The sequence below is a fragment of the Perognathus longimembris genome, chromosome 16 (genome assembly GCF_023159225.1).
Source record: "Perognathus longimembris pacificus isolate PPM17 chromosome 16, ASM2315922v1, whole genome shotgun sequence".
Lineage (NCBI taxonomy): Eukaryota > Metazoa > Chordata > Mammalia > Rodentia > Heteromyidae > Perognathus > Perognathus longimembris.
The window spans coordinates 29136689-29151588 of record NC_063176.1 but is presented as its reverse complement, the minus strand read 5'-3'; the positions used below and the strand labels follow the sequence as shown (position 1 = coordinate 29151588).

General features: G+C 37.7%; 1 protein-coding gene across 1 annotated transcript in view; it reads left to right on the top strand.

Annotated features, from left to right (window-relative positions):
* Positions 1–13098, top strand: part of Ppat (phosphoribosyl pyrophosphate amidotransferase) — a 40165-nt gene extending 27067 nt beyond the window's left edge. The window contains exons 4-11 of the mRNA XM_048364731.1: positions 862–974; positions 1073–1218; positions 2543–2615; positions 4324–4475; positions 4902–5029; positions 5917–6138; positions 9541–9661; positions 12367–13098. Coding sequence (XP_048220688.1) covers positions 862–974; positions 1073–1218; positions 2543–2615; positions 4324–4475; positions 4902–5029; positions 5917–6138; positions 9541–9661; positions 12367–12563 — 1152 coding nt within the window. The 3' untranslated portion in view covers positions 12564–13098. The remainder of the gene's footprint in view (positions 1–861; positions 975–1072; positions 1219–2542; positions 2616–4323; positions 4476–4901; positions 5030–5916; positions 6139–9540; positions 9662–12366) is intronic.
* Positions 13099–14900: the final 1802 nt, after the last annotated feature.

The following is a 14900-nucleotide window of genomic DNA, read 5'->3' as shown; positions in this document are numbered from 1 at the left end:
CTAGCACTCTACCACTTGAGCCACAGTGCCACTTCTGGCTTTTTTTGTTTATGTGGTACTGAGGAGTGAAACACAGGGCTTAGTGCATGCTAGGCAAGCACTCTACCACTAAGCCACATTCCCAGCCTGTGGTCAGGATTTTTAAGGGTAGAAAAAGGCCCACAATTTAACCCCCATCCTCCCTTTCAGTTCTATATGCTAGTTCTAAACTTAGTCCTTCAGTAGTTCAACTCTTGAGGTCTTGTGTATAGTATATATATATATATATATATATATATATATATATATATATATATATATATATTATTTGGGCTTATTACTTGTAGTATTTAATGATATCTATCTGATTTCCCTTAGTTTTAGTACAAGTGTGTAATGTGGTTGCCTATATTTGCTCTGGAGAAGTACACAAACTCCCTAGTCCATTGCAGAGGAGCTCAGTTTAAAAAATGAAATTGATAGGGGCTGGGGATATGGCCTAGTGGCAAGAGTGCCTGCCTCATATACATGAGGCCCTGGGTTCGATTCCCCAGCACCACGTATACAGAAAATGGCCAGAAGTGGCGCTGTGGCTCAAGTGGCAGAATGCTAGCCTTGAGCAAAAAGAAGCCAGGGACAGTGCTCAGGCCCAGAGTCCAAGCCCCAGGACTGGCCAAAAAAAAAAAGAAAAAATGAAATTGATAAAACAAAAATACCTTTTTATATCTAAAACACTTGTTTTTAGCCTTGAACTATTCATATTTATTCACAAATCCATTTATTTCTATATGTTGTTTTAAAAATTCAACTGACAGGACAAGCTACTGTTGAGTGAGGGGAAGATGGGGAGCCCCTTGCTGATGGCATCTCTCTTTTGTATAGCTTCTGCGTCATGGCATTGGTCTATCAACAAGCTCTGATAGTGAAATGATAACCCAGTTACTGGCGTATACCCCTCCTCAGGAGCGAGATGACACCCCAGACTGGGTAGCAAGGTAATTGTCAAACCATTTGTACTAGCTGCTCTGGTAGGAAAAGCTTTGCCTTGTGAATATTTATAGCCAATGTGACTCATTCGGTTATTTAATTCCAGGATTAAAAATTTAATGAAGGAAGCACCCACAGCGTACTCCCTGATTATAATGCACAGAGATGTTATTTATGCAGTACGGGATCCTTATGGAAATCGTCCTCTCTGCATTGGCCGTCTTATTCCAGTCTCTGATATAAATGATAAAGGTAAATAAACTTCAGAAGGAAAGTGATTTTCTTTCCTTTTGGGGGATATAATTTTCATAATGCTGTTCAAAGTCATTGTTTCATTACTGAACTCTTTAAGTATAACATAACTTATGAGTGAGGGGAGATGCAAAGAAAAGAAAGAAATTGGCATTCTTAATTTTAAAAGAACATTTCTTTAGCTGGGTGCTGGTGGCTTATACCTGTAATTCTATCCACTCTGTAGGCTTTGATTTGAAGATTAAGGTTTGAAGCCAACCTGTATTGTGTAAGACATTAATTCATTTATTTATTTATTTGCCAGTCTTGGAGCTTGAATGCAGAGCCTGGGGCACTGTCTCTGAGCTTTTTTTGCTCAAGGTGAACCTTCTATTACTTGAGCCTTGAGCCCCCAGAGCCCCTTCTGGCCTTTTCTGTTTATGTGGTGCTGACGAATCAAACCCAAGGCTTCTTGCATGCAAGGCAAGCACTCTACCACTAAGCCACATTACTAGCTCCTGTGAGACTCTTTATCTCCAATTAACCACCAAAAAGCCAGAAGGAGAGGCATGGCTCAATTGATAGATCACTATCCTTAAGCAAAAAAGCCAAGGGAGAGTATGATGCCCACTATTCCCTCCCAACCCCCACACGCTGTCTCTCTTACACACACATACACAGTACATTTCTCTGACTACATGTGAGGATGTCTCTTAATAAATTTAGTAGATAACTTTAGATAACTGCTTTAGTGGTTTTCTTTTTTAATTAGTCAAGCTTGCCTTATCAAGCCATGTCTTTTTTTTTTTTTTTTTTTGCTAGTCCTGGGCCTTGGACTCAGGACCTGAGCACTGTCCCTGGCTTCTCTTTGCTCAAGGCTAGCACTCTACCACTTGAGTCACAGCGCCACTTCTGTCCGTTTTCTATATATGTGGTGCTGGGGAATCGAACCCAGGGCTTCATGTATACGAGGCAAGCACTCTTGCCACTAGGCCATATCCCCAGCCCTCAAGTCATGTCTTATTCAAGCCATGAGATCATAATGCTAGAAAAGACTCTTGGATTATTTATGTTATATTTGACTTGACTCAAATGAGGATATGTTTGTTTTGTTTTTTTTTTGTACTAGGGATTAGAACTTCAAATTAGCCCAGTAAGGGACCTTTTGAGCCATACCTCCAGTACTTTTATTTTTGGGTTGTTTTACCGACAGGATTTTATGCTAACATTAGGCTGTCTTGAACCAAGATCTTGGACCTCCACCTCCCATGTAGCCATGCGTTTTTAAGTTTATTTAATGTTTAACTGTTGCATTGAAATTGTCTCTTTGTCCTGTCATTTACAGGAAAGAAAACATCAGAAACTGAAGGATGGGTGGTGTCCTCAGAATCTTGCAGCTTTTTATCTATTGGTGCAAGGTAAGTGTCACTTCAATAAGTTATTTTCTACATTGTTATGAAATTTTTTAGCCAAACATGGTGGCTCATACTTATAATCCCAATACTTAGATCATTGTGGAAGGAGGATCCTGAGGTCGAGGCCATTCTCTGGGCTATATGTATAGCAAGAGCAACAGCAAAACAGGTGTTTTCGTACTAGATGACAAACTCATTGTCACAGTTACTCAGGAGGCTGGGTTGGAAGCATTACTTGACTAGGGAAAGTTGTCTCAACATTTTTTTAAAGAACACTGAAGAAAGACAAGAAAAAATAAGATTTTTTTTTAATAAAAGGATTTTCTAAAAGTGGTATTGGTGAGCGCATGATTTAATGCTTGATAGGCAGGTGCTCTACCCCATACTATTTTTACTTTATTTTTAAGGAAATACCTTGTGCCACAGTCTTCTTACCTATGCCACTTAAATGACTAGAATTACAGACATGCATCACCTTATCTGACTTTTGAGGTAGAATCCCACTATTTATTCATGCTGCCCTCAGACTGCAATTCATTTATCTCTTCTTCCCAAGTAGCTGGGATTATAGGAATAAGCAAGTATACCTGGCCCTCTTTTGATATTTACACAAAATTATTTTCTCTGGTGTTTGTAAGAAAATACTTCTAGGGGCTGGGAATATGGCTTAGTGGCAAGAGTGCTTGACTCGTATACATGAAGCCCTGGGTTCAATTCCCCAGCACCACATATATAGAAAGTGGCCAGAGGTGGCGCTGTGGCTCAAGTGGCAGAGTGCTAGCCTTGAGAAAAAAGAAGCCAGGAACAGTGCTCAGGCCTTGAGTCCAAGCCCCAGGACTGGCATAAATAAATAAATAAATAAATAAATAAATAAATAAATAAATAAATAAATACTTGTAAATGCATTGTTCATTGTGCTCTGCAGTTGTACGACTGAAATAGTCCAGTAATACCTTCTGATCAAAGTGTCATCTTTCTTTCAAAATAACAAAAGATTTTAGAAAGGAAGAACTTTCTTAGCACAAAATAAACTTTAAACTAGGGTAAAAATTCTCTTTACTATTTATTTATTTTTCTTTTTTATTATCTTATTTAGTTGTACAAGAGAGATGTCATTTAACAAAGCAGTATATAAATACAATTCATCTTGATCTGGGTTTACTCCCTTCTGTTTCATCCGCCTTATCATTTACTTTTTCAAAAATTAAAGAAAAGTAGACTATTTTTAAGATAGAACTTAAAGATAACAGAAAAGTACAAAGAACTTACTACTGAAGGCATTTTTGGTCATTTTACAAAATAGGTTTATTTGTGACTATATGCGAGCATATATAGTGCTTTGATCATATCACTCCCTTTTTCTCTCTCTCTCTTTTTTGTCTGTCATGGGGCTTGAACTCAGAATCCTGGGTACTGTCCTTGAGCTCTTTTGCTCAAGGCTAGTGCTCTACCACTTTGGCCACAGCAACACTTCTGGTTCTTTGGTGGTTAATTGGAGATAAGAGTCTCACAGATTTTCCTGCCTGGGCTGTTGGAAATGGGATGCTCATATCTACACCTACTGTGTAGCTAGGATTACAGTTATGATCCATCTTAGACTTAAATGAATCCACTCTTTGTGCAACAGAGACTCTGTGTTTTATAATTGGAGCTATTAGCCTCTTTAAATATTGATTTATTAGAATTGCTTTGTCTCAACATTGTTTTCAAGATATTACCGGGAGGTCTTGCCTGGGGAAATTGTGGAAATATCCAGACATAATGTCCGTACTCTTGACATTATACCAAGATCTGAAGGAAACCCAGTGGCTTTTTGTATATTTGAATATGTTTATTTTGCAAGACCAGATAGCATCTTTGAAGGTAAGAAAACTTTTCTTTGACTGTCAATGTAAACCTCTCATTTGTCTCACTGAAACATGGCAGTTAGTTCCTGGCTCACAGGCTCAACATGACTTGGGAGGCACATAATTATATGTTGTACATATATTACTTATTCTGCAAATAAGAAGGTCCCTATTTTCTTTCCTTTCAACTCTTAGATCTGATTTTCTTGTAGGAATAAGGATTGGTTTTAGGACTGCATTCAGGTCAGGTTTTAGATATACCATAACAATTGTGCTTTGATCATATCACTCCCTTCTGTCAATTGATCCCTAGTTTGTGTATTTGCACTTTGTTTTATATATTTTCTTTTTAGGCTCATTATTTAGAATTCTAGCTTTAGCTTTTAGAATAGCAATAGCATGCCAAGTAGAAATAATCTGTTTCCTTTTCCCAACACACCAGAACAAATGGTTTATACAGTCAGATACCGCTGTGGTCAGCAGTTGGCCATTGAAGCTCCTGTGGATGCAGACATGGTTAGCACTGTCCCAGAATCTGCTACACCTGCTGCTCTTGGTTATGCAGCAAAGGTATTGTCTTATAATTTATATGCAATAAAGTATTCTCCTAGTAGAGTAAGCATTCTTGGCCCATAAAGAGAAACTCATTAGCTTATTATAAGGAGAAAAGAAGGCTTGGGGTATATTTTCTTTGCAAGAATTACTTATTGGCCTTTTCATTCAATGGCAGTCTTCTGAAGACCACAAAAAATGTCTCCTAAACACTAGTATATTTTGGTCTACTCTTTTTTTTTAATATCATCATGAGTATATAACAAATTTAGTAGTGATAAAAATTGAGCATACTTAATCCAAAATCCAAAGTGCTCCAGAATCCAAAAGTTTTTTTTTTTGTTTGTTTGTTTTGTTTTTTTGGCCAGTCCTGGGCCTTGGACTCAGGGCCTGAGCACTGTACCTAGCTTCCTTTTTGCTCAAGGCTAGCACTCTGCCACTTGAGCCACATCGCCACTTCTGGCCGTTTTCTGTATATGCGGTGCTGGGGAATCGAACCCAGGACCTCATGTATACGAGGCAAGCTCTCTTGCCACTAGGCCATATCCCCAGCCCCAGAATCCAAAAGTTTTGAGCACCAATCCAATGTCACAAATTAAAAGTGTTGCATAAATTATTTTGAGGCCACGTGTACAAGGAATCAACCAGTCACAAATGAAATTCATGTTTAGATTTGCCTCCCATCCCCATGATGTCCATTGTAGATGGAAACATGCAAAATCTAAAAAGAATCTTTCCCCCCACTTCCATATATGTAGATTTAAATGGTAGGGGGAAAATTAGAATTACATCAAAATTTGAAGTTTCACAAATTAAAATGGCAACAGAAGCTAGAGAAGAAAATGGGAGCCTATAGTATTCCAAACATGGCTGCTTATTGTCCATTTTCATTTCTTTTTTGCAAGTGTGGACTTCCATATGTGGAGGTGCTGTGTAAAAACCGGTATGTGGGAAGAACCTTCATTCAGCCAAACATGAGACTGAGACAACTTGGTGTGGCAAAAAAATTTGGAGTATTATCAGACAACTTTAAAGACAAAAGGATTGTTCTTATAGATGACTCAATTGTAAGAGGCAATACCATCTCACCCATAATAAAATTACTCAAAGAATCTGGTGCCAAAGAGGTAAGTACTTCTCTTCTGAACACGGGAGTAATAAAACAAACTACCCTGCTGCTGATAAGGAAAAAGGCTTAGTGGTCCAAATATATTAAACTAGCCACATTTCCTCATTTAGAAGTAAGCCTAGTAACTATCTTCAGTTCTGTAAAGGTTCAGAGGGTTGCTGAATGAGTTCATGGAAATTTAGAACATGAAATTTTGTTTTTAAAAATGTCAGCTGAATTTTCTCCAGTCAGGTCTGAAGTTCAACTCTTTTTTTTTTTTTTTTTTGCCAGTCCTGGGGCTTGGACTCAGGGCCTGAGCACTGTCCCTGGCTTCTTCTTGCTCAAGGCTAGCACTCTGCCACTTGAGCCACAGCGCCCCTTCTGGCCATTTTCTGTATATGTGGTGCTGGGGAATCGAACCCAGGGCCTCATGTATACGAGGCAAGCACTCTTGCCACTAGGCCATATCCCCAGCCCCTGAAGTTCAACTCTTGTTTTGACTTCATTGCATGTATATCTTACTTTTTACAAGAAAGCTATAACTGGAAGGAAATTGAGGACCCTTGTATTTGGTTATTTGGTTAATTATACTCTAAACATTTTGGGAAAAAAAATTCTATTTTAAGGATCATGAACAGAAACATTTGTAAACCTTTCTTGTTTTTGGTAAAAAATTATTTTGTGGCACAAATCAGTATTCTTGAATCAACCAACTTCCTAAGTGTAGACTTGTTATGTGTTAGGCTTTCTTAAAATAAAAGCACATCTCATTTTTAAGAGAAAAGGACCAATGCAGAGAACTTTCCATAAGTATTGCTGTGTAATGGCCAGATATATCTTCAGTTGTCCTGGTAATAGAATCATTATTACTTTTGCTGCAGTGTTATATTGGTTTATTAATATTTATTGTGTTATCTTTTCATAGTTTTCTAAGAAACATTTATATTACAAGGAATTTTATTTTTCCAAAGGTATATATTATTATTCTTTTTAAAAATTAACTATCAAGTAAAGTCAGCTGGTGGCACATGTCTATAATCCTAGCTACTCAGGAGGCTGAGATCTAAGGATCATGGTTTGAAGTCAGCCTGGGCACAAAAGGCACAAAAGTCTGTGAGACTCTTATCTCCAGATAACCACCAGAAAACTGGAAGTGATCTTGTGGCTCAAAGTGGTAGAGCACTAGCTTTGAGTGAAAAAAGCTCAGGGACAGTGCCTAAGCCCTTAGTTCAAGCCCCATGACCAACAAAAACAAAGCACAGATTTCCAATCAGCCTTATTTTAGAAGGTGTGTTCTGGGACTTCCATAACTAGAGAACGAGCAATTCCTGGTTTTAAAAGGCCACTGTTTTTTTAGGAACTAGTAAACCAATATAACTGGTGACCTTTTTTTGGTCAGTTGTGGGGAATGAACTCAGGGCCTGGGCACTGTCCCTGAGTCTCTTTGTGCTCAGGGCCAGCACTCTACTATTGGAACCACAGTGCCACTTCCAGTTTTTGAGTGGGTTAATTGGAGATAAGAGTTTCAATGGGACCTTTCTGTCTGGGCTGGCTTCAAACCATGATCCTCAGATCTCAGCCTCCCGAGTAGCTAGGACTGTAGGCATGAGCTACTGGTGCCCAGCTTGCTTTGTGCTTCTTACTGCAAACATTCTGTCACTTGAACTAAGCCTCTTTTGTTTTCATTTCATTTTTGAAATTATGTCTTGCTGATTTTTGAGAGACTCCTTCAGTTAACCAGCAAATAGCAGGAAGTAGAGGTATGACAAAAGTGGTAGTAGGTAGAATGCCAGCCTTGAATGAAATATTCCCTTCCTCCTTTCCTCTCTTCTTCCCTCCCCTTCTTTTTCTCCTTCCTTCCTTCCATCTTTCCTTCCTTCCTTCCTTCCTTCCCTCCTTCCTTCCCGGTGCTCTCCCTTAGATTAAGCTGGAGCTCTACCACTTGAACCACAGTTTCACTTACAATAGTATTTAGAATAGTACTTACAATATTTTTAAATTAATTATAACTTTTCAGCCACTCTTTTTGATGGATACGGATTATGATAATCTCATTCTTTGAAGTTATGTGACAGTTATGTAGTAAAAACAAAGGTGTGGAGCTGGGGATACGGCCTAGTGGCAAGAGTGCTTGTCTTGTATACATGAAGCCCTGGGTTCAATTCCCCAGCACCACATATACAGAAAATGGCCAGAAGTGGCGCTGTGTGTGGCTCAAGTGGCAGAGTGCTAGCCTTGAGCAAAAAGAAGCCAGGGACAGTGCTCAGGCCCTGAGTCCATGCCCCAGGACTGGCAACAACAACAAAAAACAAAACAAAACAAAACCAAGGCTAGACATAGAGCTACCCTATGACCCAGCAGCCCTACTTTTGGGCATCTACCCAGAAGACCACAAACAAGAACACACTAAAGCCACCAGCACAACAATGTTAATCGCAGCACAATTTGTCATAGCTAAAATATGGAACCAACCCAGATGCCCCTCAGTAGACGAATGGATCAGGAAAATGTGGTACATATACACAATGGAATTTTATGCCTCTATCAGAAAGAATGATATTGCCCTATTCGTAAGGAAATGGAAGGACTTGGAAAAAATTATATTAAGTGAAGTGAGCCAGACCCAAAGAAACATGGATTCTATGGTCTCCCTCATTGGGGATAATTAGCACAGGTTTAGGCTAGTCACAGCAGAGGATCACAAGAGCCCAGTAGCTTATACCCTTATGAACACATAGGATGATGCTAAGTGAAATGAACTCCATGTTATGGAATTGTAATTACTTTCAGCATGCCATGTGAAACCATAGTTTCTATTGTTGATGATCCTCTTGTATCCCCTTCCTGTGGTTGTACCTGCACTATCACTGTATCTTACCTGAGTACATTGGAAACCGTGTATACTGGTATTAGAACTAGGAAAGTGAAAGGGAATAACAAAATCGAGAAGACACAGGATAAAAAGACAAATGACTACAAAAGCAATACTTGCAAAACTGGTAAATCAACTGAACAACTCATGGAGGAGAGGGAAAGGGGGAAGGGGGGGGGGAATGAGGGAGGAGGTAACAAACAGTACAAGAAATGTATCCAGTGCCTAACATATGAAACTGTAACCTCTCTGTACATCAGTTTGACGATAAAAATTTTTTTAAAAACACAAATAAAGATGATAAATGTAAAAAAAAAAAAAAAGAACATGAAAGCAGCCCTAGGGAATGTAGAGTCATTAAATTAGATCTAAAAGAAGAAAACTTTATTAATAGGTGGTACAAGAAAATAAAAATGTCTTGTATTAGTAAAACAAGTTCCATAGTTTATACTATGTATATGTTGTTACTGTATTGTCTGTGAATTTTATGTTGCATTATGAATGAAAAGTCTTATGTAAATTTTCTGAGTGTTTTAATTTCTTTCTAAGGTACACATTCGAGTAGCTTCACCACCAATTAGATATCCATGCTTCATGGGAATAAACATTCCTACGAAAGAAGAACTGATTGCCAACAAACCAGAATTTGATCATCTTGCAGAATACCTAGGTAGGTATTAAAAATTGTATAGAAGGGCTCGGGATATAGCCTAGTGGCAAGAGTGCCTGCCTCGGATACGCGAGGCCCTAGGTTCGATTCCCCAGCACCACATATACAGAAAACGGCCAGAAGCGGCGCTGTGGCTCAAGTGGCAGAGTGCTAGCCTTGAGCTGGAAGAAGCCAGGGAGTGCTTAGGCCCTGAGTCCAAGGCCCAGGACTGGCCAAAAAAAAAAAAAAAAAAAAAAATTGTATAGAAGGGCTGGGGATATGGCCTAGTGGCAAGAGTGCTTGTCTTGTATACATGAAGCCCTGGGTTCAATTCCCCAGCACCACATATACAGAAAACGGCCAGAAGTGGCGCTGTGTGTGGCTCAAGTGGCAGAGTGCTAGCCTTGAGCAAGAACAAGCCAGGGGATTGAGCAAAAAGAAGCTCAGGGGCAGTGCCCAGGCCCTGAGTTCAAGCCCCAGGACTGGCAATAATAATAATAATAATAGTGGTAAATAGTATACAATTTTGCCAGGTGCTGGTGGCTCACACTTACAATACTATTTAGCCAAGACTGAGATCTGAGGATTGCTTTTTGAAGCCAGCCTGGGCAAGAAAGTCCATGAGACTCTTATCTCCAATTAACCATCAAAAAAAGCTGGATAAAGAGCTGTGGCTCAGAAGGTAGAGCACTAGCCTTGAGTAAAAGAAGCTCAGAAACAGTGCTCTGTTCAGGTTCTGAGTTCAAGCCCCAGGACTAGCATGTACACAAAAATTTTTACACTTGTTAACAGAAAATCTAAAACTTGTCAAAGCTAGTGTTCAATTACAGTGTGTGTGTGTGTGTGTGTGTGTGTGTGTGTGTATGTATTCAGTAGCTTTGAAACACTATTGTAGGGGCACTGGTGGGCATCAACAGACCACCACGAGAGTAAATGCTGTGTTACTTCAAGGTGCAATCCAAGTAGGAAGAAAGGGTTAGAGGGAGCTGCAAACCTATCATTAAAACATAATTTTATCATAGATTCTAATAGAACGATTGGATATGGATTCTGTGCCAAAAGTTGAAAGATTATTTATAAAAATGAAGTCTGGATACTAAATTATCCTGAATAAGACATCTTACAAGCTGGGCACTGTTGGCTCACACTTATAATCCTAGCTACAAAGGAGGCTGAAACTTGAGAATCATAATTGGAAGCCCGCCTAGCAGAGAGGTTTATGAGTCTCTTATCTCTAATCACAAAGAAAGCTAGAAATGGAGCTGTGGCTCAAGTGCTAGCCTTGAGCAAGAAAAGCTCAGGTACAACACTCAGGCCCTAGATTTAAGCTCCATGACCATCTAGGAACAAATAAAAACAAATTTTACATTCAAAATCACATTAATTATAAATTACTTAACAATAATTGTTTTTAGCTACTCAGTTCAATGCCAGCTCACCCAGAAAAGTCTGTAGACTCTTAACCTCCAATTATCCAGCAACATGCCAGAAGTAGAGGTGTGGCTTAGATTGTTTAGTTCCACCAGCCATATGCCAAGGTAGATAGACCATGAGGCCCTGAATTCAAACCCGTTTATTTATTGTGCTTTAGTAATTATGAGCAGGTTACTTTTGGCTTGTATAATTCTTCTGATCATGCTTAAGTTTTGCCATTTAAATAATTTGAGTATCATTCTGATAGCTTATTTCATACTGTGGACATTCACTCATGGCCCAAAAGCTGTTTCATTTATTTTCTGTACTATCATAATAACATCAAAATTGACCATGACCCTAAGTTTGAGGCCATATCTTTCTGAATGAAATCTTAGAATCATAGATCCTGGGTTGGATCTTCAGCCGTACTTCTGTCATCCCCAAAACTTTTTTCTCAGTCAAGAAAATTATTCCTAAGTCCTTCTAGACTTGAAGCGTCCTGTGCTATTTTAATCATTTTATACCCCATATTCCCATTAAATTGTTTAAAACTAAAGACTCTTAAGCCTTATTCTTTTTTTTTCTTTCCTCCTCTTTGGCCGTAGAGATTAAATTCAGAGTATTTATACATACTACTCGGTAAGTGCTCTGCTTACTTAGAACTCTGGCTCTGGCTCACTTAGAACTTTTTATCTTGCTGCTTCAGCCTACTGCTATTACAAACCTGTACAATTAAATCCTTTTTTTTTTTTTTTTTTGTGCTGAGCTTCTTTTTGCTCAAGGCTAGCACTCCACCACTTGAACCACAACTCCAATTCTGGCTTCATGCATGCTAGTCAAGCACTCTACCACTCTTATCACCAAGCCACATTCCTGGCATTTTTTTTTTTTAAAGAAAGGCTAAAGGGAATTTCTTTGCTGACATAAATTATCCTATGTCAAAGTATTTGCTCCTTTTTGTTTTTCGCCAGTCCTGGGGCTTCAACTCAGGGCTTGATTATTGTCCCTGGCTTCTTTTTGCTCAAAGCTATCACTCTACCACTTGAGCCACAGTCCCACTTCCAGCTTTTTCCATATATATATATATGTATATGTATATATATGTATATATACATATATATACATATATATGTGTGTGTGTATATATATACATACACATATATGTATAAATATGTGGTGCTGAGGAATCAAACCCAGGGCTTCATGTATATGAAGTGAGCACTTTACCACTAGGCCATATTCCCAGTCCCTATTTGCTCCTTTTAAAGATAGTCTCTCAGCCTTTTATTTCTCCCTCTTTGTCCCTGCAGGAGCAAACAGTGTTGTATATCTGTCAGTAGAAGGACTGGTTTCATCTGTACAAGAGAAGATCAAATTTACAAAACAGAAAGTAAAAAGGCATGACATTAAAATTCAAGAAAATGGAAATGGTCTGGAATATTTTGAAAAGTCTGGTCATTGTACAGCTTGCCTCACTGGCAAATACCCTGTAGAACTGGAATGGTAGCTGATGGGGAAAGATACATTACTTGCAGACAGAATGCTGGTCAAAAGTGGTGGTTATACATTATTTACTTAATTGGTACAAAATAAAATGCCATATGCTTATGTTTGCCTTCAGAAGTTTTGAAACTTTTTTTCTGAAAAGGGTACCAAAGTGTTCTAATTGGACCTTCTAATTGCATATATTTCAACATGCAGGATATTTTATGTATATATGTATATGTACATGCATATATATGTGTATATACATGTATGTGTATATACATGTATATTATATGTATAAGCATTGGCTAATCTTTATGTGGTCAGAGAAGGCAGGTAGTTAAACGATATTTGTCTAGTCCATGCTATAAGGGTGTGCAAGAGGTTAACAACTAGGAGTTGTGACATGGTCAGATGAGTTAAATATACCAATTCATGTGAAATTTGAATTCATTATAACCCATAGGTGTTTTTACTTCTACCTACAGTCATAGCTGGCTTCTCTGTCTGCCTTATTCCCCACATCATTATTTTGGGGATTTAGTGTATTAGAAAAAGATAAAAAGTTAGGAGACTGATTCAGAAGACTCTGAGTTCAAGGACAGTCTTTAAGACCCTGTCAAAAAGAAAAAAGTCTATGTCTCAATGTCCCATCTATACAGTGAGGCACTTATTTTAATGAATCAGAATGAATCATACTTTGTGTGATTACAGACATCATTTTACTCCTAAATTTTAGCATACCGTATAATCAACTTTTGAAAAGCTAATGATTATTAGCTTCTTGAAATTAGTTTGCAGTGGAGATTACATTATGATGAGATGTACAGGTGGGCAGATTTTACCATGTCTCTTTGAAATGCCTTAAGATGGTTGTACAGATTTGTTTGTTGAGAACATTTTGCCGTACTTGACTAGAAAATGTGATCTACGTTTAGGGCCCTAACAATATAAACCTAGGAAGCAAATTTGAAATAAAAAGCAAAGTTTTAAATTGCAACAATTAGTCTTAATTTGATTCAGTATATGCTTTTTAAATCCCGTGCTTTATCATTTGCAAGAATATACACTTGTGTATGTACTATAAACATGCAATGACTGAAATTAAGTTACTAAGTAAAAACATGGGCCAATTCTGTTTTATGGATCAAGGAGACAGCTACTTTCTGGAATTAGAATGTCTATATCCAAGCATCAAAAGTGTATTCCTAGATTATGTTACGTAATTTAGTGTATATAGATAACAGATCCATTTAGAAATTTAATATTTATTAATAACTGAAATTATTCACTTTTGATTTGTAGTTTCACGTTATATTTCAGCAGCTTAAAAGAAATGCTGATAGTTCTTTAGGATTATGTACATCAGTGGCTCAGATAACCCTGTAGCAGAGATAGAGGCAAATTGACATTTCTGGGACCATTTCAGTATGTGTAGCCTCTTATCTTAAATGTATTTACCATGCAGCATAGAGGAGATAAGAGTTGTGCACCAGTTCTGAAATAGCCTTTTATTAAATTGATTTTTTAAAAACAAGAGACTCAGGGACAGTACTAAACCAAAAATCTCTGGTTTAACTTGTCATGTTTTCCATAATGTTTATTTTGCTGTATTGGGATGTTTTTATAAAGGAAAATAATGCTGTGACAGTTTGGTTACCCTACAGATTTCTTAATATCTCTTCACCCAGTCCTTCATTTCATGAGTTTCTGCAGTGTGAATTGCTGATTTTTTTAAATGAGTTTTCAAGTGTTAACTGCTTTAAATTTATATAAATAGAATATTGTGAACTGCAGAGAAAATGAGAAATGTGTCTTCACAGGATTTGTATTGTAAACTTAAGTGAACTTTGTTACCTCTTTGTGATCTGCTGGTGACAAATATATGTTATAAGTATGTTTATGTGTGTGTTGTTTCTTTTTAAAATAGTCATAGTGCGTTATGGTATAAACAGTGTGAAGACAACATCCAGGCTCCACGCTTACCATCAGTTAGTCAAATCTTATTTCTCTAATCCAGGCATTTCAATATAGGCCATCTGTTATGAGCTCAGTAAAAGTTCTGTTGACTATGAGCGTCAAATAAAGTAATTAGAAGATGCAATGCTAAGGAAGTACTATTGCAGAAAACACTCTTCAGAAATATTTTCAAAGTATATATGTGTTGAAATGATTTTAAAATAAAAGCAAAATAGGTAAGTGGATGAAATTGGACATCAAGACACTAGAATATTATTCAATGCCAAAACAAATTACCAAACTACAAAATGGAGGAAACTTAAATACATACTAGTGAGTAAAAGAGTGCTATGTGCTATATAACAATTGGAAGAATTAAACTTAGAGATAAAGCATGTTA